The 25,060-nt window shown below is 38.3% G+C and overlaps 1 protein-coding gene and 1 long non-coding RNA gene across 3 annotated transcripts; both read left to right on the top strand.

Annotated features, from left to right (window-relative positions):
* Positions 1–8,359: 8,359 nt before the first annotated feature.
* Positions 8,360–17,814, top strand: LOC121978534 (beta-galactosidase-like). The gene is made up of 20 exons (XM_042530868.1): positions 8,360–8,373; positions 11,836–11,983; positions 12,471–12,566; positions 12,666–12,778; positions 12,865–12,931; positions 13,020–13,112; positions 13,396–13,539; positions 13,799–13,887; positions 13,972–14,077; positions 14,198–14,285; positions 14,408–14,526; positions 14,607–14,771; positions 14,966–15,141; positions 15,310–15,413; positions 15,667–15,776; positions 16,279–16,392; positions 16,483–16,590; positions 16,739–16,947; positions 17,446–17,626; positions 17,714–17,814. The coding sequence occupies exons 1-19, from the start codon at positions 8,360–8,362 to the stop codon at positions 17,567–17,569; spliced, it is 2,187 nt and encodes a 728-aa protein (XP_042386802.1). The 3' UTR covers positions 17,570–17,626; positions 17,714–17,814.
* Positions 17,815–20,747: 2,933 nt separating this feature from the next.
* Positions 20,748–22,085, top strand: LOC121977838. 2 transcript variants are annotated; one of them, XR_006111048.1, is made up of 4 exons: positions 20,748–21,081; positions 21,192–21,411; positions 21,500–21,672; positions 22,025–22,085. It is a non-coding gene; the product is annotated as an uncharacterized LOC121977838 (long non-coding RNA). The 2 variants fall into 2 exon arrangements; XR_006111047.1 differs by having other exon boundaries at positions 21,187–21,411.
* Positions 22,086–25,060: the final 2,975 nt, after the last annotated feature.

Below are 25,060 nucleotides of genomic sequence, written 5' to 3'. Positions count from 1 at the left end.
GATAGTGTCGAACACTAGCCTCGGTGATCAGTTTGCATACTCCAGAAGCTACCCTGGATTAACAGTTTTCTTAGAGAGTAGAGGTGTAGGTACATGATTGATAAGATAAACAAAAGTAATCACCCCTCCACCCCCCAAAAAAAAGGTTAGTGGTAAGTGAGATTGAAATCCCAAGGCTCTAGCTACACTCAAGATATGATGATGTTTTCGTTGAACAACATCATTTTATTGGGGTGTAAAATTCATAGTAGTTTCATACATTATCCCATGTTAATAAAGAAAATTGTATTAAATAACTCACCCCCTCTATCTACTTGAAATATTTTAACCTTTCTTTTAAATTGAGTTTCAATAAAGCCAAAGAAAGATTTTAGCAAAGATTGTGTCTTAGACTTATAACTCATAAGTAAAATCCATGTATATCTAGAAAACTCATCCACAATGGTTAAGACATAATGAGCTCCCACTTGGAAGTAACTTGAAAAGGTCCTCAAATGTCAAAGTGTACATTAATTCAAAACATTCACTAGTAGAAATGGAACTCATACCAAAAGGTAGTCTTTTTGCTTGGCTAAAAGACAAATTTTATAAACTTTATCTAAACAAATAGAAATTTCACTAACCGATTATGCAAGATGCTTAATAAAAATGTAGATCCTCTATCTTAACGACACTCCTAGTATCAACCCTACAGATATGGAGGGAGGTAAATATAAGTACACAAACGTTAAACTCATGATGAAGTAAATCTCATATTGTCAATTCTCAAGAATCGACCCCTAAATGCAAGATGCTTCATAGGTTGTATGGATGGATGACCGAGTCGTTTATGCCAAAGATTTGCGTGTAACATTTGCCTTTGGTTGAGTTTCATCATTATCTAAGAGATTCAAGAGTTGTTGACATTGTTCGTGTGGGAAGCTTAGAGTCTCTGAGAGATAATTATTTGTAAAAGATTCCTTCTTCCCTTTATTCTTCTTATATCCCTGAGGAAAACCATGCAAGTGGTAGCATCTATCAATGGTATGATTATTCTCATTCCAGTTGCTATAATATAACTTTTTTTTTCTTTTATTTGATGAATGATTCCCATAATGAGTCTTACGTGTGTCTACTAGCATGACTTCCTTGGAGACAATTAAGTCTCTTTGTTCTGTTCATTTAAAACCATGGAATAAACTCTCCCAATGGTAGAAAGAGGTTGCATAAAAGTATTTGACCTTGAATAATATAATAAGATTCATTCAAGCCCATAAGGACTTGCATTACCTTTCTCTTTGTTCTCGCTCCTCTACTTTCTTCATGACACCATAAGTGCAAACTTGCAGATCATTATAAGAAGAAAGTTCATCTCACATGCCTTTTAATTTAGTAAAATAAACTGCAATAGACATAGAACCATATTGTAGCGAGGCGATGTATCTCTTGAATTGAAATATTTTAGGCACGTTATTTTGGGAGAATCTTTCCTTCAAATCAGTCCAAACTTTAGTAGCTGACTCAGCATAAATCACGCTATTGGCAAGACTAGATTCAATAGAATTGAGGATATATCCATGATAAAACCATGACATTGTACCTTTTCCATAGAGAAAAGTTTCACCGTCAATGATGGTTTCTTCATGCTTCCGCTGATAAAACTCGTCTAATTTTTAGCACTGAGAGCTATATTCATTGACAACTCCAAGTGTCATTATGGTCACCATTCAAATGTTTGGTGACCAAAATGATACCTGGATGATCCAAGTGTTGAAGAATAAATGGATCATAAATATCAACAACATTTCCTCTAACTTTCTTTAATAAATAAGAAGTCAAATCCATCATATTGGACAAATAAGCTTCCTAGAAACAAATTTCTCTGATATCATGTAAAGAAAGATACAGAGACACACAGAAATAATGTCACGCCCTGGAGGAGTCCCTGTCTGAAGAAATTTCGGCAGCATTTTCCCTGTACGACGGACAATTTGAAACTTTCTACATCTTCATATACCTCAGTCACATGCGGCTAGAATAATAACAGAAATAAAATACAACCCACAGACATTCCATGCAATTTAATAAGCAATGATAAGAAGACTCAAAATCCACCCTACTCAACTACACTCATAAAACACAAATCCGACGATAAGTTCAATTTACCTCTTCTGCCGTTTAGGCAGGCATGTAGTAAAAGCAAAACCAAACCAAATCCATTGGCATCACAAAATTCATACCATATCCATACCATCGAACAAAACAAATTTAGCATAGTCTATGTAAGAAAACCAAAAGACCAATAATATCCTCGAGGTCTGCAGGGACTAGTAACTGGAACTCTCTCCTGACAGCATCAACCTGAAAAATAACAACAATGGAGGCGGGGTGAGTCCAACACTCAGCAGATACAACTGATATACAAAGTAGGGAAATAACACCTAGCACTAATCATGCGTACAGTCTCCTGATATAAGAAAGATAAAAATGCATCTGAAGTAAACAGGAGAGAAACTGTACTAACCAGGACCTGAGTATAAGGACAAACAGTCCGAGTGGTATAGAAATCCTGTATGCATGACAAACATAGGCATTCAAACAATATGCAGCATATAAATGCAGCAAACACAAACACAAGCAATAAATACATCATGCATATGATGCAAATGATGCGTCCTGGTCACCCCTTGACGCTAGTCGATCATCTCACACAATAGTGAGTCCGAGTTGGTAGGGCTGTGACAACCGTGCACTCTGTCGTCACTACTCCTGATGAGTGACCGAGTGGACGGGATGCTGTCGGAGTACACCTATCCTCCTACCCCAAATCATAAATAGGGGAAGCGCAATGCTCTCAACTCCCAGTACACGATGACGGGGAGGAATCCCTGCCGGCTAAGACGTTGCATCACGCTACCCATGAGCGGACCAACGGAGCCAAACAAAGTCCCTGCTGCAACACACACTGCCTAAATCGATCACTAACCCATGAGTGGTAGTGTGTGTAGATCCATGTAACTTGCGATGTGCTCAACAATAATGGAGCGGACTATCGTACAGCATGCAATCATGCAAATGGTGCATGACACTAACCATAAAATATCCTGAGCTAAACCATGTATATATATAGAAAGTGCACCATAAGTCAATGAAGCAAAACAACGATACACAGATCAGGTAAGGTATACAATCTAGGTCCTGAATATGGTGAATCATGGTATATCACTACCACTACAAGCATGTATAAACAGGTAAAGTATACATGAGATGCAAACCAAGCAATCAATCAAGCATGTAACAAGTTTTGGGTAATGATTAACCGAAACAGAATGAGGAACATAATTAATGCAATTTGTTAAATTCACTACTATGTATATCAAACGACATAAAGTCAAAAGTACCCGCCTCCAATAGGAATGTCCAATTCCGACATCGAGATGCTCGTCTCGCGTCAAAGTCCTGTGTCAAACAATATAAATATATTTTATTTAGCTACAATTTACATAAATAACTAAAAAAAATTCCTCAGAACTATTTAGGGCAAAAACCCCAAACCAACTTCCTCAACCTGCCTAAATTAAATCCAAATCATACCTAATTCAAATACAAACATAACCCTAGTTCAAATCTACACATGATCATGTACCAATTCCCTGTTCCTTACCTCTATCTCAGCTACTATAATTACTTAAATCAGAAAAGCTATTAGATGAAGTGGCTGTCGTAACCAAGGTAAGCTGCTGCTGGAGCCAAAGAAAATTCACAGAACACAATCCTACTGAAATCCTTCCCTATTCAATCGGATCAAGTAATGAATCAAGCAAGAAGATTATCCTAAGGAGGAAGAATTCATCAAAGTCACTGAATCCACATAATTACCAATGTTACCTCAATAGATTGCTTCCAGAAAGTTCTCTCGATCCGATCTAATCTGCGAAGCAGCGTACCAGGGTTAACAAGAATGAAGAAAGGATCCAAGACCTGACCTAGGATTGCCGACAATCAGAGAGGAAGAGTAAGAACTGAGGAAGAAGACACAATCTAGGGCACCAATCATAGATCAAAAAAGAGGAAGGATCGGTAGCTTACCCTCGGAGTCCTAATTGTCCCTTCCACGCCGGCGATCTAAGGCACAGCAAGAACAGCAACACCCCTACTCCGGCGTCGGCACTACTCCATGCGGGGGAGAGGGCGATCGATGCGAAGATCAGAGGGGAAGGAAGGTAGAGGCTTCCGGTGGTCGGCGCTAGGGCTCGGCTGTGGCCGGCAGATTGGGGTTGGCGTCGCGCGAGGGAGATGAGGAGAAGAAGAAGGCTTCGGGTGTGCGGCTCGGGAGGAAGAAAATAAAGGAGAAGGTGGAGGAAACCGTCGTGCGGTTAGGGCTCGGGTTCGCGCGGGGAAGAAGGCTCGGGCGTCGGGTGAGAGCACGGCACGAGGAAGGAAAAGAAATAGAAATAAGAAAAATAAAATAAAATAAAACTTTTCCTCACTTAAATGGGGTAGCCTAAACAGGCTTTCCCGGGACCCCGTTTAATCCCTGTAAACTCATCCGTACGAGCTCCAAAAAATTCTCGAAAAATATCCAAAAATTCCGGAGAATTCCCTTATTAATATTCGTCTATTTTCGGTATTTTACATTCTCCCCCACTAATAAAAATTTGGTCCCCAAATTTCGTTATCTACCATCAGCAAGTACTAACAACAGATATAGAGTATAAATGCTGAACGGTAAATAAATCACATACCTCAAGTGAAAAGATGGGGATATCGAGCTTGGATCGTATCCTCGAGCTCCCAAGTAGCCTCCTCGTCGGAATGATGCTGCCATCCGACTTTAACCAGCCGGATAGTATTATTCCGCAACTGACGCTCTTTCCGGTCCATAATCCGTACCAGAATCTCCTCATAAGTAATGTCAGGCTGAACTGGAACTAGAATATCTGCCAACACATGTGTCGGGTCAGGTACGTATCTCCTCAGCATAGATACGTGAAATACATCGTGCACGCCTGACAGGGACAGTGGTAGTGCCAGTCGGTAAGCTACCTCTCTGATCCTCTCCAAGATCTCGAAAGGGCCAATGTACCGCAGAGCTAGCTTACCTCTGAGGCCAAATCTCTTCACCCCTTTCGTGGGTGAAACTCGCAGAAATACATGGCCGCCAACAGAGAACTCTAGTGGTCTGCGTCTCCGATCAGCATAACTCTTCTGGTGGTCCTACGCCTCTGACATCCTCCGTCTGATAGTACGGACCAACTCTGCATCCTGCTGAACTCTATGAGGTCCCAACATCTGGGCCTCTTCAACCTCATCCCAGAGAACTGGTGTCCGACAAGGCCTACCATACAACGCCTCAAACGGTGCCATCTTGATAGCCGAATGAAAGCTATTATTGTAGGCAAACTCTACCAACAGCAGATGGTCCTCCCAACTGCCTCCGAAATCCATAACACATGACCTCAGCAGATCCTCTAAAGTCTGAATGGTCCGCTCTAACGGTCCATCTGTCTGCGGATGGAAAGTTGTACTGAAACAGAGTTGTGTGCCCAAGGCCTGCTGCAGACTCTGTCAAAAACAAGACGTGACCGGGGTCTCTATCCGAAATAATAGTCAAAGGGACACCACGTGATCTGATGATCTCCCGGCAAAACAGATCTACTAATCGATCTAGGAAATCAATCTTTCGGATTCGCTAACAAGTGCGCGGATTTGGTTAATCGATCAACGACTACCCAAATCGTGTCATGGCCTCGTCGTGTCCTCGGCAAACCCACCACAAAGTCCATAGTAATATGTTCCCATTTCCACTCGGAAATAGGAATCCGCTGAAGTAATTCAGCAGGTCCCTGGTGCTCAGCCTTCACCTGCTGACAGACAAGACATCTAGCTACAAATTCCGCGATGTCTTTCTTCATACCGTTCCACCAGTAGGAACGCCTCAAATCTCGATACATGCAGGTCCCGCCTGGGTAGAACGTAAATCGAGAGCGATGAGCTTCCTGAAGTAGCTCCTGTAAGACCGGATGAGACTGAGGTACGCATAATCTGTCTCGAAAGTATATAATACCCTCCTTGTCTCGTGTGAACTCGGTCTGTTGCCCGGAAGCTATCTGGCTACAAATAAACTGCAAATACTGATCAGCAGCCTAGGGCTCTCGTATCCTCGTCCTGATCAATGACTGAGCAACCATGGTAACCAGAGTACCCTACTCTGTCTGTCCTTACCCCTCAAGGCTCAAATCGGAGGAACCTTAAATCAAGTCTGTGACCACAACTCGGTGGCAAGCTAAAGTCCCGCCGGACTTCCTGCTAAGTGCATCGGCAACCACATTAGCTCTCCCCGGGTGATAGCTAATGGTACCATCAAAATCCTTCAGGAACTCCATCCATCTCCTCTGTCGGAGATTAAGTTCCTTCTAAGTAAACAGATATTTGAGACTCTTATGGTCAGTGAGAATCTCAAATGTAACGCCATATAAATAATGTCGCCAAATCTTCATGGCAAAAATAATGGCGACTTGCTCCAGATCATGTACAGGGTAGTTCTCCTCATGCTCCTTCAACTGTCGAAAAGTAGGAGACTACCCTACCGTGCTGCATCAAAACAGCGCCAACCCTGTAGAGATGCGTCGGTATAGAGCGCGAATCCGTCCTCTACAGAAGGTAAAACCAAAACTGGAGCCGACACTAATCTCCGCTTCGATCAGCTCCTGAAAGCTGGTCTCACAATCCTCTGTCCACGTAAACTTCACGCCCTTTCTGGTAAGGCGTGTCAGCGGCATAGCAATACGCGAGAAACCCTCGACGAACCGTTTGTAATATCCTGCTAGTCCCAGAAAACTGCGGATCTCCTGAACAGATTTCGGTTGCTCCCAACTGGTGACAGCCTCGATCTTCTGAGGATCAACTAAAATACCTCTGCTAAAAACCACGTGTCCCAGAAAACTGACTGAGGTTAACCAGAATGCACACTTGCTAAATTTTGCGTACAGCTGATGCCGTCTAAGAGTCTCCAAGACTATCCGAAGATGCTGTGCATGCTCCTCCTCGGAATGCGAGTAGACCAATATGTCATCAATGAAAACGATAACAAACTGATCCAGATACTCCAGAAAAATGTGGTTCATCAAGTCCATAAACACCGCTGGAGCATTGGTAAGCCCAATTGGCATTACCAAAAACTCATAATGACCGTATCTCGTACGGAAAGCTGTCTTCTGGATATCTGAGTCTCTGACCGTATCTTGTACAGAAAGCGTGGTGGGCCCATAACCCACAGGTCTCAGGATCGAAACCTGGCTCTGATACCAAATAAATTGTCACGCCCCGGAGGAGTCCCTGTCCGAAGAAATTTCGGCAGCATCCCCCCTGTACGACGGACAATCTGAAACTTTCTACATCTCCATATACCTCAGCCACATGCGGCTGAAATAATAACAGAAATAAAATACAACCCACAGACATTCCACGCAATTTAATAAGCAATGATAAGAAGACTCAAAATCCACCCTACTCAACTACACTCATAAAACACAAATCCGACGATAAGATCAATTTACCTCTTCTGCCGTCTAGGCAGACATGTAGTAAAAGAAAAACCAAACCAAATCCATTGGCATCACAAAATCCATACCATATCCATACCATCAAACAAAACAAATTTAGCATAGTTTATATAAGAAAACCAAAAGACAAATAATATCCTCGAGGTCTGCAGGGACTAGCAACTGGAACTCTCTCCTGACAGCATCAACCTGAAAAATAACAACAATGGAGGCGGGGTGAGTCCAACACTCAGCAGGTACAACTGATATACAAAGTAGGGAAATAACACCTAGCACTAATCATGCGTACAGTCTCCTGATATAAGAAAGATAAAAATGCATCTGAAGTAAACAGGAGAGAAACTGTACTAACTAGGACCTGGGTATAAGGACAAACAGTCCGAGTGGTATAGAAATCCTGTATGCATAACAAACATAGACATTCAAACAATATGCAACATATAAATGCAGCAAACAAAAATACAAGCAATAAATGCATCATGCATATGATGCCAATGATGCGTCCTGGTCACCCCTGACGCCAGTCGATCATCTCACACAATAGTGAGGCCGAGTGGGTAGGGCTGTGACAACCGTGCACTCTGTCGTCACTACTCCTGATGAGTGACCGAGTAGACGGGATGTTGTCGGAGTACACCTATCCTCCTACCCCAAATCATAAATAGGGGAAGTGCAATGCTCTCAACTCCTGGTACACGATGACGGGGAGGAATCCCTGCCGGCTAACACGTTGCATCACGCTACCCATGAGCAGACCAACGGAGCCAAACAAAGTCTCTGCTGCAACACACACTATCTAAATCGACCACTAACCCATGAGTGGTGGTGTGTGCAGATCCATGTAACTGGCGATGTGCTCAACAATAATGGAGCGGACTATCGCACAACATGCAATCATGCAAATGGTGCATGACACTAACCACAAAATATCCTGAGCTAAACCATGTATATATATAGAAAGTGCACCATAAGTCAATGAAGCAAAACAACGGTACACAGATCAGATAAGGTATACAATCTAGGTCCTGAACATGGTGACGCATGGTATATCACGACCCCTACAAGCATGTATAAACAGGTAAAGTATACATGAGATGCAAACCAAGCAATCAATCAAGCATGTAACAAGTTTTGGGTAGTGATTCACCGAAACAGAATGAGGAATATAATTAATGCAATTTGTTAAATTTACTACTATGTATATCGAACGACATAAAGTTAAAAGTACCCGCCTCCGATAGGAATGTCCAATTCCGACATCGAGATGCTCGTCTCGCGTCAAAGTCCTGTGTCAAACAATATAAATATATTTTATTTAGCTACAATTTACATAAATAACTAAATAAAATTCCTTAGAACTATTTAGGGCAAAAACCCCAAACCAACTTCCTCAACCTGCCTAAATTAAATCCAAATCATACCTAATTCAAATACAAACATAACCCTAGTTCAAATCTACACATGATCATGTACCAATTCCCTGTTCCTTACCTCTATCTCAGCTACTATAATTACTGAAATCAGAAAAGCTACTAGATGAAGTGGCTGTCGTAACCAAGGTAAGCTGCTGTTGGAGCCAAAGAAAATTCACAGAACACAATCCTACTGAAATCCTTCCCTATTCAATCGGATCAAGTAATGAATCAAGCAAGAAGATTATCCTAAGGAGGAAGAATTCATCAAAGTCCCTGAATCCACATAATTACCAATGTTACCTCAATAGATTGCTTCCAGAAAGGTCTCCCGATCCGATCTAATCCGTGAAGCAGCGTACCAGGGTTAACAAGAATGAAGAAAGGATCCAAGACGTGACCTAGGATTGCCGACAATCAGAGAGGAAGAGTAAGAACCGAGGAAGAAGACACACTCTAGGGCACCAATCTTAGATCAGAAAAGAGGAAGGATCGGTAGCTTACCCTCGGAGTCCTAATTGTCCCTTCCACGCCGGCGATCTAGGGCACAGCAAGAACAGCAACCCCCCTACTCCGGCGTCGGCACTGCTCCGTGCGTGGGAGAGGGCGATCGACGCGAAGATCAGAGGGGAAGGAAGGTAGAGGCTTCATGTGGTCGGCGCTAGGGCTCGGCTGTGGCCGGCAGATTGGGGTTGGCGTCGCGCGAGGGAGATGAGGAGAAGAAGAAGGCTTCGGGTGTGCGGCTCGGGAGGAAGAAAATGAAGGAGAAGGTGGAGGGAGGAAACCGCCGTGCGGTTAGGGCTCGGGTTCGCGCGGGGAAGAAGGCTCGGGCGTCGGGTGAGAGCACAACACGAGGAAGGAAAAGAAATAGAAATAAGAAAAATAAAATAGAATAAAATAAAACTTTTTCTCACTTAAATGGGGTAGCCTAAACAGGCTTTCCTGGGACCCCGTTTAATCCCCGTAAACTCGTCCGTACGAGCTCCAAAAAATTCCCGAAAAATATCCAAAAATTTCGGAAAATGTCCTTATTAATATTCGCCTATTTTCGGTATTTTACAAATAATATAAATCGAGAAAATATTTTTGTAATAAGAATCAATCTTTTCCTAATTAGCATATTCTAGCATATTTCAATATGTTTCCGAAATAGCATATTTCAACAGTATGATAAAACTTAAATACAATGACAAAAAGTTCTTAGAGCGTTGCATAGACGGTGGGTGCATGGTATCTCTGGCGTAATGATCAGGGGTCAATTCTAAGAAACTGACTACTTAAGATTTATCCCACCATGCACCTAACGCTTGTGTACCTATATGTACCTCCCTCGATATCCGTGAGACCGACATTAAGTATACCGTTAATATAACGGATCTACACTTAAATACAATGACAAAAAATAATACTAGTAAGTATATTTAAGATGTTTTGAAAAACTCTCCTACATCAATTCTCACATTATTAGTATTCATCACTTTCTTGAAAGGGATAAAGCTTATTATGACAAATTTATCAAACAAGATTGCTCTTTGAAGATGTAGAAAAATAAACCTTGATATTTAGTTACAAAACTCTTAAATTTATCTAAGAGAATTAAATCTCAAGAGCACAACTCTCTTAAAATTTTAATAATTAATGAGGTAGACAAATGATTATACATAATATAATAATATGCATCTCAAAAGAGATTTAATAATTTGGTATCACTTTTACTTTGACAAATGTGGCACTAAATAACTAGTATATAAATTGCTTAATTACAAATGAAGAATACAATTGGATGGTTTAAGAGAACTTCAAAGGATAGTAGTAGCAAAATTAGAAGTCTAAGTATTTGACATAACTTTTAATATATTTACCTTAATAAATTTACATTAATTTAAGATATTTAAATATTTATAATTAAAAAAGGCATATGAAATAATATAAGTCTTATAAGTAGAAATAGAAAAGGAAAAATTAATGAATGAAAATGGTGAAGAGTCTCACGTAGATTTTACTTACCAATCCAATTAATAATTAAATATGATTAGGTGTGAGTAAAAGATCGGTTAAAATACATTAATTGACTTAATCGATAGAATTTAGAAGTTCGGTATGGTTAATTCACAATTTCATTTTTTTAAAAATGTTGATTATTTTGGTTTATTCTATTGGCTCTCGATTTTAAAATTTAAAAATCAATGAAACTAATCAAATCAAATCAATATAAGTCAATTGCAATATTATAAACAACTAACTGATGTTGATAGATCAGTGTTAAAAAAAAATCCTAAAATCTTGATTTCTGACCTAATTGTCTCATAGTAGTCAATTAATGTTACACATCAGTCAAGTGGCAAAATAATTGGTTAATTCAGTATAACAATTAATCAATTTTTTATTAGTTCTATTTATTCAATTTTTGTGGTAAAGTTTGGTCTATTTGGTTTATACAAAAAAAGTTTAATTTATTCGATTTTAATTTAATCGGCTTAGTCGGTTTGATTATTAACCGATTGCTTACCCTTAAAAATGACAATCATAAATGGGTGATTGAATACACAACAAATATTTAATTGGCAATTTTCAAAAACCATATAAATCCTAGTTGGCATTAAAAATAAAATCATTATTTGACATGATGAAAAGTAATTATAATACTTGTTTACGATCTATTTTAATCTACGTGGTAGATAAATATTGGAAGTTTATGGCTAACAAAACAATCTAAAAATGTCTAGAAAAACTTGTCAATAGCTAAAGAAACGGACAATAATGACAACACATAAACCATGCCAAGGACTTATCCAAAATAATTCCTCTATATAAATCTCCAAGAGGGTGGAAGGATGATCGTGTGTGATGTTAATTATCACAATGGTGACAACAACAAGTACTTTATTGTTACTGCTCATTGTTTGTTTTTTAATTTCATCATCCTTAGCAACAAATGTTACCTATGATGGGAGAGCAATTATCATTAATGGAGAAAGACGAGTTCTCATCTCAGGTTCAATTCATTATCCACGCAGCACTCCTGACGTAAGTCCTATTACATTGTCTCACATGCAAACTTTTATTTTAAGTATTTTGATTACAATATGCTTTGTCTCATGTATAGTGCATATCTTTTTAATATTTATGGAACAATTTTTATGTATAAAATATTTTTTAAAATTCTACATAAAAGTTTAACCATTTAACTTCGTAAATATGGTGAAATATTATACATAGAATAGTTTCTTAAATAATTATACTATTAAAATAAGCATTTAAACTAAATAGTTATTAAGGTAATATAATTATTTTAAGATGTCATATTACTTCCTTTTTAGTCACGAACAAAGATATAATTTTTTTCATTGTTTGTATTTATGTTTGATATTCCCATTCCATATCAACTCGATTATCAATATAAGCAAACAAATTGAAGATAAGCATCTTCCTTCCCACCAGCCTTATCCTTTCAATCCAACAAATTTTGCATATGCTAAAGTGACAAGTTTTGATAGATTTTGGTTTCTTTCAGATGTGGCCAGGCCTCATTCAAAAAGCAAAGGAAGGAGGACTCGATGCCATTGAGACATATATCTTTTGGAATGCTCATGAGCCTACCAAAAGAGAGGTTTAATTTCTAACTACCCCTATTGTGATGCATCATGTGCCTATATTGCAACTGTGATAACCTTCCTAACCTTTATCTATTTTTCTCTACTCCCAACAGTACAATTTTAATGAAAACTTGGACTTTATCAAGTTCATCAAGATTGTGCAAGATGCAGGCCTTTTTGCAATTCTTAGAATCGGACCATATGTTTGTGCTGAATGGAATTATGGGTAACCTAAACAACTTCATTTGCATAATATTGTTTCCATGTATGATGCTAGCTAGAATATATGAAGATTGTTTTGGCTCCTCTCAGTGGATTTCCTGTGTGGCTACACCAAATTCCAGGAGTTGAAATGAGAACTGATAATGAAATATTTAAGGTACTATCATATGCACTTAGCTTGACTCTTGAATTCAACTCTTAATTTTTCAGATTACTTTTTTATGTTACCATCTGATATTGTGTAGGCTGAAATGCAAAATTTCACCACTTTGATTGTTAACATGGTCAAGAATGAACGTCTCTTTGCATCACAAGGTGGACCGATCATCATAGCCCAAGTATGCTCTAAGAAAATAAAAGAAGACACTTCCAAATGTTAATTCTTCTTTCAATTCCATGCATGCCTTCTTCAAACTTCTACATATATTTTTAATTATGTAGTTAACTTAGAATAGTAGCTATCATAGACAAAATTTGAATAGATACCATAAAATTATGTAGTTAATTTGATTATTAATTACTTTGTCATCTTTTATACCTTGTGTACCAAAGTTGCAATGCCCTCTAACCATTTTCATTATCATTGAAAAACCAACTAAACTTGTGACATGTACTCCTCAGATTGAAAATGAGTATGGCAATATCATGGACAAGTATGGATCGGCTGGGAAACGATATATCCAATGGTGTGCAAACTTGGCAGAAACACTTAATATAGGTGTGCCATGGATAATGTGCCAACAAGCGGATGCCCCACCTCCTATGGTAAATGCATAATTCTTAAATATTTTATTTCGAAAGCATCAAGGTAACATGACTAAAATTTTATTATGAATTATATTGGCTAACTTCCCTCTTGCAAGTATTTTTATAATAAGGTAAATGATAAAATTGTTAATCAAATGAGCCTATGTACAATCATGAAATCAAGATCATTTTGAACAATCTATAGGTGCATTTATCATGACAAAAAAAATTAATTCATTTGGTGTAAATTGCATATATTTTTTCTCCTTCTTAACAGATAAACACTTGTAATGGGTTCTATTGTGACAAATTTACACCAAATCGTCCAACTAGCCCTAAAATGTGGACAGAGAATTGGACGGGATGGTAAGTTCAGTTTTTTTTTATTATTATAATGAGTATTACACTTTTTAAATAAAATATGAAATAACTAAATGGTGAATTGCTCAGGTTTCAAGATTGGGGGCAAAGTAAACCACATAGGCCTGTCGAGGACATAGCTTATGCCGTTGCAAACTTTTTTGCATCCGGAGGAACTTTGCAAAACTATTATATGGTTTGAAATCTATAACTAATGTTTCATTGTTACTTACTAACTTACATTAGCTCCTTGCAGCTCATTATTTCTTTTCAATATTTTCTGAAATTCATGTGGTAATAGCATAATTATTTCCAGTATCATGGAGGAACAAACTTTGGTCGGACATCGGGAGGCCCATATATAGTAACGTCGTACGATTATGACGCTCCTCTAGATGAATATGGTATAAATTTCATTAATCCATTTTACAACATTTATTATCCAAAAGATAAATTATTTTTACTTAATCCAAGACATTGTTAAAAATTAGTGACTTGCATGATTCTTTTCTTATCCTAAATATAGGGAATATAAGGCAACCCAAGTGGGGACACTTAGAGCAATTGCATAATGCCATAAAAGTAATGGAAAAGGTTCTCGTATATGGAGTTGCCAATACTACAAACTTAGGAGCTGGATTAACAGTAAGTCTACTGCTTACTTCATATATAAGATAATATTTCGTCTTGTTCATAGAAAATAATGCTATACTACTAAATTGCAGGTGACGAAATACATTGCAAATGGGATTAGTGATGGTTGTTTTTTGATAAATGCTAATCAATCAACTGATACCAACCTGACATACAATGGAAAGATATACTTTGTCCCTTCCAAATCTATCAGTGTCCTTCCTAATTGTGAGAAAGAAGTGTATAACACTGCTAAGGTAATATTTAGGCATCTTTTGAAAAGCTAACATGTTTGTAATTGATGATATACATTTTACATTTGTAACAAAATATATGAGAAAAATTCTTGAGAAGTGAAATTATTATTTATAAATAAATCAAACTTAGTCACCTTGTTCCATGTTGAGATAATTAGTTTTTTATTCTTAAATACTACACTCCATGAAAGCAGGTGAATGCTCCAACCACTTTAATAGTCACAAAGCCTACTGAATCAATTTTCAATTGGCAATGGCGGCCTGAGACACTGACAACTATTCATGAAAAGGGATCATTTTCTAACAACTCTCTATTAGAGCAGATCCTGACTACTGGTGATACTAGTGATTTCCTATGGTACATGACTAGGTAATTGGTTTTTACATCAATTAAATCAATTTTTGTAGGTTTCCACATAGGATTGAAAAATATGATAATTTACTTGTGCAAAAGAGAATAAAGAACTCACTTTTGATTTGTCCCTTTCGGAGCAATTGTAGGTGACATAACTATGATTTATTCTTCCACATGTTACAGAATTGATTTGAACAAGTTCCGCCAATATTGGAGCAAGAAAATGAAGCTTCATGTTAATACAAAAGGGCATATTATTCATGCTTTTGTTAACAAGCACTTTATAGGTGATCATTCTTTGCTAGTTTATTCTCAATGTTATATGGTGTTCTACTAATAATCTCCATCATTGAAGTTCCATCTATACCTTTTTGATTAATTATTGAATCTAATTGGCCATTATTTCTAGTTGTCTAAATTTTAGATTAGTAAAATGATGCAAAAAGTTTTTGATTAAATATTTATTTATTTTCAAATTATTGATGATTACTAGCTAGGGTGAAAATTTTAGAGAAGAATCTAATGAAGTTTATCAACCAGGTTCACAATATGCTGTGAATGGAGTGTATGAGTTTGTCTTTGAGCATACAACAAAAATGCGAAAAGGGCACAATTACATAGCCCTTCTTAGTTCTACAAACGGACTTGCGGTTTGTATTTCCTTCTATTGAACATGTTTTTATTCTATATCATTTCTTATAGTCAACAAGATATTTTATTAATATTTGTCAAAATATATGAAAAGATGAAAATTTCCTTTTTTTTTCAAACAATTGTGATCATACATCCAACAATTAAGGAAATTGTGAATTAAAATAGTATAGCGTGAAAATTAAAAATGTTATGAACATATTTGAAAGATCATAATTTGATATGAAGGGGAAAATATTCTACTATTTTTCTTTCTCTCATGACACTAAGCACAAAAGTTTTTTCTTGTATATCTTAGAATAACACATTTTAAGATAAAGATTGTATCTCAATATTACTTTTTACATAAAGTTACTTGTTTTGGTTTTACAATATCTTTGTTTTAATGGAAAAAACATGTTTTTAAAACCAATAATCTAATTTATTTTATTTTTCTTCCAACTGGTTCTTGGAATTAAAACCTTGCTAACAATATTGTATTATGTTTGTTGCACTGGTTAGAATTATGGAGCATATTTTGATTTACAAAGGGCCGGAATTGATGGTGGTCCAGTCAACCTTATTGGATACGGAAATGCAACAATCAACTTGACATCAAACACATGGACATATAAGGTACCATCAAGTACATATTTTAGAAGATTCATTTAAAAATTATACTGTGTGTTACAAAAATTCTTGAAACCATTCTATAATTGTTCTAAGATTGGGTTGAATGGAGAGGATGAGAAATTGTACTTGCCATCACAACAACATAGTATCAAATGGTTTTCTGGTCATCTACCTATTAATAGACCGCTTATATGGTATAAGGTAAGACATTTTTAGTCTTTCTATTATAAACACAAATTCACATTGTAATATTAAATTGTCTTTGTTGAACTACTATAGTCATATACTTAATTTGTTCATATTTTTTTTTAATTACAATTATGAAATAGTTGTTGTTTTATTATCACAGACTATATTTGAGGTTCCTGAGGGAAATGATGCTTTGGTACTCGATTTGCAAGGCATGGGAAAAGGGTATGCTTGGGTGAATGGACATAGCATTGGTCGATATTGGCCATCCTTCATAGCTGATGATGAAGGATGCGGACCTTGTGATTACAGGCATGAGTATGACTCAAACAGATGTAGAACTGATTGTGGAAAGCCTTCTCAACGATGGTAAGTGTCTCAATCATTTTAATTTTGGATACTTAAGTTCTATAATACGTTTAAATATTATAAAATTATGGTAAAAAGTCATATTTTTTCCGTAAAACTTCATTGTGATTTTATATAGGTTTGCAAGATAGTAAACTCTAGTAAATGAGAATTCAGACAAGTTTTCTTAAGTACAAACTACTGCAACTTTTTAGTTAGCTAAATTTTGATCATGTCAAATATTGTATTCACCCCTCCATAAGGCTACACAATATAATATTAAAAGAACATCAACTAAATGTTTATATATCAAATATTCCATCTTAAATTAGCTTGCATGTGAGAACTTGCTTTATTTTTTTTATTTCTCATTATATTTTCTTTCAGTTAATATTGATATGAATTGTTTAAGGAATTTTATAAAGAATCTCAGGAAGAAAATGTGGATATTAATTCGAGATGCATATCTCTTCTTGTGCAATGATTTTACATTGGTCCTAAGAGCATAATTTTAAACAGGTACCATGTTCCCAGATACTTCACAATCAAAGGGCCCAATACATTGATCTTATTTGAAGAATTTGGAGGAGATATATCCAAAATAAGTCTCCAAAAAGTGTCGTCCGTTGCGACTACATTTTGAGGCTTATTTGCGACAGGATATTGTGATGCTCTTGATGCCATGTCAATAACACATAAGGTAAGAAAGATCTTAGTAGTAAGACAATTATAATTTGAATATAATCACAAAATTAAGTAATATATGATCAACATTTTCTGATTGCAGGCATGTACTTCCCAAGCTCGATGCTCAATCGATTTACAAAGAGTGCTTTTAAATTTAGTACGTGGATGTAATAATCTTAGCAAAGGAGTAGTGGTGCAAGCATGATATTGATTAGTTGTTTAATTTTCTTTGGTTTTCGATATGAGGATACTAAATTCTGAGTCCTATTGTACATTGCCCAACCATATTGAATTCCTTGAATAAAATTTCTTATTACTAAATTTGAGATGGATGTCTAAGCTAAATGTAATCGTCTAAACTCTTTGAATAATATAAAGTGTTGTACATCACTATATCTACTAATATATATATTAATTGAGAACTTAGCAAGTTAAAGGTATGCCATAATCCATCTTGATTTGGTTAAATTGTATAAGTGCAATGGTTATCACGAGTTGTTAAGATTATTTCACCTATTTCAATGTATTTGGGCCATTAATCGGTTAATATGATTTAATATATATGAAATAGCTTGATGGTTGTCGTCATTTTCTAACCTTATTAATTATTACTTTAAATTTACACTGCATCACTATCTTTTTGTTATTGTTAGGGGCACCACATTAAACTTAAATTTTAAAGTATGACTAAGTTTAAAGTTATGTGTTGTACTGATAAATATTGTCAAGTGTGTAGGTACATATTACTTGACAAGAGGTGAAGTCCTGATTAGAAATTAGATAATGACTAAATCTTAGTGAGATTAGACAAATGAAGGTCTGGTTGGACCATTGCAGAGGTAACGTACTAGCAGTTTAGGCTGTAGAGAACCTACTTAGGAATTAGACAAGGAAACTATAAATGGAAACTAGGTGAATTCAAGTCCAAGATGAGTTGGTTGGAGCTGAGATCTTGGCACTTATGTCCAACCAAGTGCATTGCAAATGGGATTAGTGCAGGTTGTTTTTTTTTTTCATTTTTTTGATAAATGCTAATGAATCAAGTGATACCAACCTTACATACAATGGAAAGACATATTTCGTCCCTTCCAAGTCTATCAGTGTCCTTCTTAATTGTGAAAAAGAAGTGTATAACACTGCTAAGGTAATATTTTGGCATCTTTTGAAAACCTAACATGTTTGTAATTGATGATACATTTAACATTTATAACAAAATATGCAAGAGATGTTCATGAGAAGTGAAATTATTATTTATAAATGAATCAAACTTAATCTCCTTTTTCAATGTTGAGAGATAATTAGATTTTTATTCCTAAAGTCTACTCTCCGTGAAAGCAGGTGAATGTGTAGGATTGTTACACATATAATGTCACGCCCCGGGGAAGTCCTTGTCCAAAGAAATTTTGGCAGCACCTCCCCTGTACGGATAATAATCTGAAACATTTCTACAGACACAGTATACATCAGCCACAGGTGGCTGGAACATACACACAACTACACAGTTTATATGTAGATCTAAGAGCCCACTCGGCTGTACCAAACCAAACACAGCGGAATACAATAGAAAACCAAATACAAACCAAAATACAAGACTGCTAGCCGGCTAGTTTTACACAACACAACAAAATAATACTCCAGAAACAAAACCAGAACACAAGTTAAATACACAAATTCCATATACCAAAATAAAAAAATAAACAAAAGCGGAGACAGGTCTTCTGATGTGACATGGGGACCAGCAGGCAGGATACTCCAAGCGACTTCATAAACAACCTGGTACCTGAAAAAGATAGTGTCCACGGGGGTGAGTTCAACAACTCAGCAGATACCTAGTTGACATGTATAGTAAACTATAACAAATGGTAATAACTATGGAGTACAGTCTCCTGGACAAAAGCTGGAAGATGCACAATAGAAAAGGTTGAAGAGAACTGTACTCACCAGGGCCTCCTATCAGAATAGTCAGGTCGTTAGACCAAGAGTATCATAAATCATGTATGCATGTCAAACATATGCATCCATCCAAATGGAGCATATAAATGCAACATACACAATCAGTAAATGCATAAATGCATATGATGCCAATGACATGGTCACCCCTGATGTCAGTCAGCCATCTCACACAAAATGGTGAGACCGAGTGGGTAGGGCTGTGATAACCGTGCACTCTGCCGTCACTACTCCTGATGAGTGACCGAGTGGACGGGGTGCTGTCGGAGTACACTTATCCTCCTACCCCAAATCATAAGTGGGGGAGCACAATGCTCTTATTTCCCGGTACACGATGACGGGGAGGAATCTCTGCCGGCTACCACGCTGCATCACACTACCCATGAGCGGACCAACGGAGCTAAACAAAATCCAACCGCCTGCCGGCTACCACGTTGCTACACTAAACCAGCGGAGCCAAATAGAGCAGAACTATCTGCCGGCTACCACGCTGAGTCACCAGACCGACGGAGCCAAACAGCAGAACTGTCACACACCTGTCTGATATACCACTAACCCATGAGTGGTGGTGTGTGCAGATACATATAACTGGCGATGTGCTCAACAATAATGGAGCTGACTATCGCACAGCATGCAATCATGCGAGATGACGCATGCCACTAAGCACGGCAATATCCAGAACAGCATAGTAATATCCATATATATATATATAAAATGTGTATCATAGGGAATGAACCAAATCAAAGGTACACAAATCAGATAAGGTATAAAACCTAGATCCTGAACACAATAAACACATGGTCGTGTCACTACCCCAATAAGCATGTATAATCAGGTAAGTACTATCATGAAGTGCATAATAAGTAAACGAAACAAGCATATAACAGGTATTAGGTAGTGACCAACCGAAGCAAAGACGAGCATAATCATTACTAAAGGTTATAACCTACTAAACATATCAACATTGTGAGATCTCGGAAAATTTAAATAAATAGGGTTATTTCAGAAATAGCCTTATAAAATTTTTTCGGAATTTTAGAAATTTTCTGGGAATTTTTCGGAGCTCGTACGATGGGTTTTGAGGGGATCAATTACGGGTACGGATAAAGCCTGTTTAGAATACCCGTTTAAGTGAGGAAAAGTTTTAATATAAATACTTTTCTTTTCTTATTTCTTTTCCCTAAACCTATCGCCGAACCCGAGCTTCTCTTCTTCCCCGTTCCCTTTCTCTGTTCTCTCTCGCGGATGAGCAACGACGACGGGAGCAGGGCTCCAGCTCCGGCGATCCTTCCTCTGCCGGCTTCGACACCTCAAGCTCAGATCCAATCGGTGTTTCTCCTCTCTAGACTGTAATCGGCCGAGGAGTTGCTGTTCGGCGGATCTTGCGGCCGATCACCAAAGGTGCTGCAGTTAGGGCACGGTGAAGGACCAGATCTCGCGTTGACTCCCATCCAATCGTCCACCGAAGCTTGGAGAGGTGCCCTAGTCGGATTTGTTCCACTCGATTCGCCGGCGTGGGTAAGCTAGCCCTAACGGAATCTCCCTGTTCTCTGGATTGTGCCCTAGATCGAGTCTTCTTTCCTGATTCTTGCTCGTTGCCTCCCTGATTGTTGGCGATCCTAGGTCAGGTCTTGGATTCCCTTCCTTATTGATTGTTGATTTGAGGATCAGAGGAATCTTTGGTACGCTGCTTCACGGATTCGATCGGGTTGTGCGACATCTTCTGGAGACTCGAGGTAAGACTTCATCGGGAAATTTGAGGGGGATCAAGGAGGATCTTGTAATCGATTTTCCTCCGATCAGATCATGGACTTGTTCATTGTTGCCGAATGAAGTCTCAAATTGGAGGTAAGATTTGGTTCCGGAATTAGGTTATTGTTTGACTAGTGATGTTTATTCCTTGATCTGATCAGTGATCTCACCTTGAACTTTATAGTATACTGGAATCTAGCAGAGAGATGCTTGCTCTGTGGTGTTCTCTGGTTCAGCAACTTCCCTTGTTGCCAGCAGCAAGTTTGACCCGAACAGAGGAGTAGATTCCAGTAGGTTGTTCTGTTCTGTTGTGTGTTCCTGTTTTGACAGCAACCCCATTCCAGGAGCTTGATCGAGGTAAGGTGTAGGGATTTTGTTACATGTTGAGGAATTAGGTTTATGTATTGCATTAGGGATAATTTGATTACATGATTAGTGTGATTAGATTTAATTATTTAAATTAATCTAATGGAATGATTAGGGTTAAGACAATTAACCCTAGTCAATTATTAGATTTAATTTAAGTTTATGTTTCTAATCTAACTGGTGATTAGGGATTAGGTAACTAACCCTAATTGACCGTTAGATTTTATTTAGGTAGGATGCGATTGACTTGATTAGGGTTTTACCCTAATTTGGTTTTATGGATTTTATTTAACTATTCATTTGGATTTAGCTAAATAAAATATATATTGTTTGATTGACACAGGACTCTGATTCGAGACAGGCGACTCGACCTTGGATTGCTTGATCGTACCTTCTATTTGAGGCGGGTACCCTCTGACTTATCTTTTGATAATGTCTTATGATATGTGTAGCTTATATATACTTACTAGTGGTAGATAGTAGATTATTCTCTCTCTTGGCCTTAGCTAGTTGATACCTATCACATGCTTCATCTGCTAGTTGCGTTACTTCAGGATGGGATATTTTATCTCTTGCCATGTGTATATATGTTCATAGAGATGCATATATATAGTGCTCTACTCTACTGGATTAGTTGCTTTATATGTGTGATACATGCTCTTGGATTCATGATACTTACATCATTGTTATATGTGATGTCTTTAGATTTATGCTGTTTATATCATGGTTATATATACGCTTTTTGGCACACACATATACGGAGGAGGCTATGTTCGGTATGACATACTGTAGCATCACGCACCATCCTACATGATTGCGGGCGATTGACGACTCCATTATTGTTGAGCTCGTCCGGCTACATAGGCCCGCACACAACGTGTTTCACCGCATGGGTAGTGGCACAACACGAGGGGTATGTATGGCAAGAGCTCAGAGTGCTCACCGGGTCCGCCACGGGTAGTGGATGCAGCTGGTAGTAGACAGGATCCCTCCCGCCATCACACGGAGTCGAGAGCGCTACGCCCTCACTATGCTGAGGTAGGAGGATAGGTGTACTCCGACAAAGACCCCGTCCATTCGGTCACCATCGGGGTAGTGACGACAGAGTACACGTGTCACTTCTACCTACTCTGGCCTCGCCATCGCAGGAGACTACCGACTAGCCGGGGTGACCATGTCATATCGCATCATACGCATATTGCATTTATCGTGATTGTTGCATATGGACGACGCACTGGGTGATCAGATACGATCGATACGCATACGTGATACATGCTATTTTGCTCTCGACTATCTTTGTCTGTATGTCCACGCCATTCGCTCAAGCCTCGCAGTGAGTACAGCTTTATTACGCTTATGTATTTCTTATTATTCTTGCTATAGATTGTGCTTTATGCCTATTGTTGGTTATTACAATATATTTCAGCTATATCTGTTGAATCGTTAGGAGACTATACCGTAGGTTATATGGTTGAGAACTGCATTATTGATCCTATGGTTTAGAGACTGCACTTAGGTTTTACCGGTGGATATATATCACGATATGTCTATTGGTTTACCTCGCCGAGTTCGAACTCACCCGTTGTTACTATTTTTCAGGTCGAGGCCGTCGCCAGCCCCTTGGTCGCGAGGATTTCTAGATATCATTTTCTCAGATTCGCTTTTATACGATACTTATGATGTGGGTTTTATCAGACTTTATGACGCATACTGGGTTTACTACTTTGTTTTCTCCGCGAATATTTCATTACTTCGTGATTTCGCTTTCTTCGTTGGATGTGTACGTATATCTTTGTTGATTTCTATATCATCTTTTCTTTATATAACTGCGTGGATTGTTCATATTATATCTGTGTAGAAATGTTGAATATAACTGCGGGGGTTGTTTACTATTTGTATGTATTGTTCCGGCCGAGTGTGGCCGAGGTATAGATATATGTATACTGAGCTTCATATTGTCACCCGTACAGGGGAGATGTTGCCGAAATTTCTTCGGACAGGGACTACCTGGGGTGTGACAAACATGACATTATCAAAGATAAGTCAAGGTACTCGTCTCAAATAGCAGGTCCAATCCAGTCAAATCCAACGTCGAGATGCTCGTCTCGCGTCAAGGTCCTGTGTCACCAATATACATACATTTTTATTTATCTACAACTCAAATGCATAACCAAATAAAATCCTTAAAGCTAAATTAGGGTAAAACCCTAATAAATCTAACCATCTAGTAATCCATATCATCTCTAATTCAACGCATACCTATTTTCATCAACAATACAAACCAATTACCCTACTTCTTACCATAATCCACGGCCCAAAAAGGTTGCTACCGGAAAGGAGATGCTGCTGGAATCTACTTCTCTGCCTTGATCAAAATTTCTGTCCACCAAACCAAATATCCCTAAATTAGCAGCAATCCTAGATCAATCACAACAATCAAATTTAGTTAGGGTTTACCCTAATCAACCACCTCTTCTTTGGTGGCAATCTCACTGCAGACGGCGGTGCTCGGCTAGAGACGACGACAACCCTAAATCAGAGAGGACTCTGGCAGATCAAATGACGATCGGACGAACCTGAGTAGCGCTGATCAGAAAAGGGCAAGTGATGTTCTGATCAAATCGGGGGAAGAAGAATTGGACACTCAATGGCAAGGTCAAGTCCGGGTCGGATCCGCGGCTGGGGAGGGAAAAAAACCCACGCGATGCCGACAGAAGAGCTCGCGGCTGCTTGGATGCCGACGGTGGTGGCATCAGCGACAGGCGACGGGCTGAGGTGAAGACCTTGACACAAGGGAGAGAAGAAGGCGTCGGGTTGTTGGCTGGTGCGAGGCTGAGAGAGTGTTGTCCTCCTCTCTCGACGCGGTGATTCTAGGGCTAGGGCACAGGTTGAAGTAAGGGAGGCTCGTGAGGGAGAGGTTGGGGCAAAGATCCGGGAGAGAAGAGAAATAAAAGGAGGAAAACCGTCGCTGGTTAGGGCAAGGATCGGGATAAGGAGGCTTGGCGTCGGGGGCGTGAGTTCGGCGAGGAAGAAAGGAAATAAGAAAAAGGAAATAGGAAAAGAAATACAACTTTTCCTCATTCAGTGAGGTAGCCTAAACAGGCTTTCCCGGGGCCCAGTTTTCATCCCCGTGAACTCGTCCATACAGTTTCCGAAAAATTCCTGGAAAATTTATGAAAATTCTGGAAAATTCCTTATTATTATTCGTCATTTTTCGGTATTTTACATTCTCCCCCACTAATAAAAATTTGGTCCCCAAATTTCATTATCTACCACCAGCAAATACTAACAACAGGTAAAGAGTATAAATACTGAACAGTAAATTAAATCACATATCTCACGTGAAAAGTTAGGGGTATCGAGCTCGGATAGTATCCTC

The sequence above is a fragment of the Zingiber officinale genome, chromosome 4B, assembly GCF_018446385.1.
Source record: "Zingiber officinale cultivar Zhangliang chromosome 4B, Zo_v1.1, whole genome shotgun sequence".
Taxonomy (NCBI): domain Eukaryota; kingdom Viridiplantae; phylum Streptophyta; class Magnoliopsida; order Zingiberales; family Zingiberaceae; genus Zingiber; species Zingiber officinale.
Note: the sequence above shows the minus strand (reverse complement) of the source record. Positions and strands in the feature narration are given on the sequence as shown.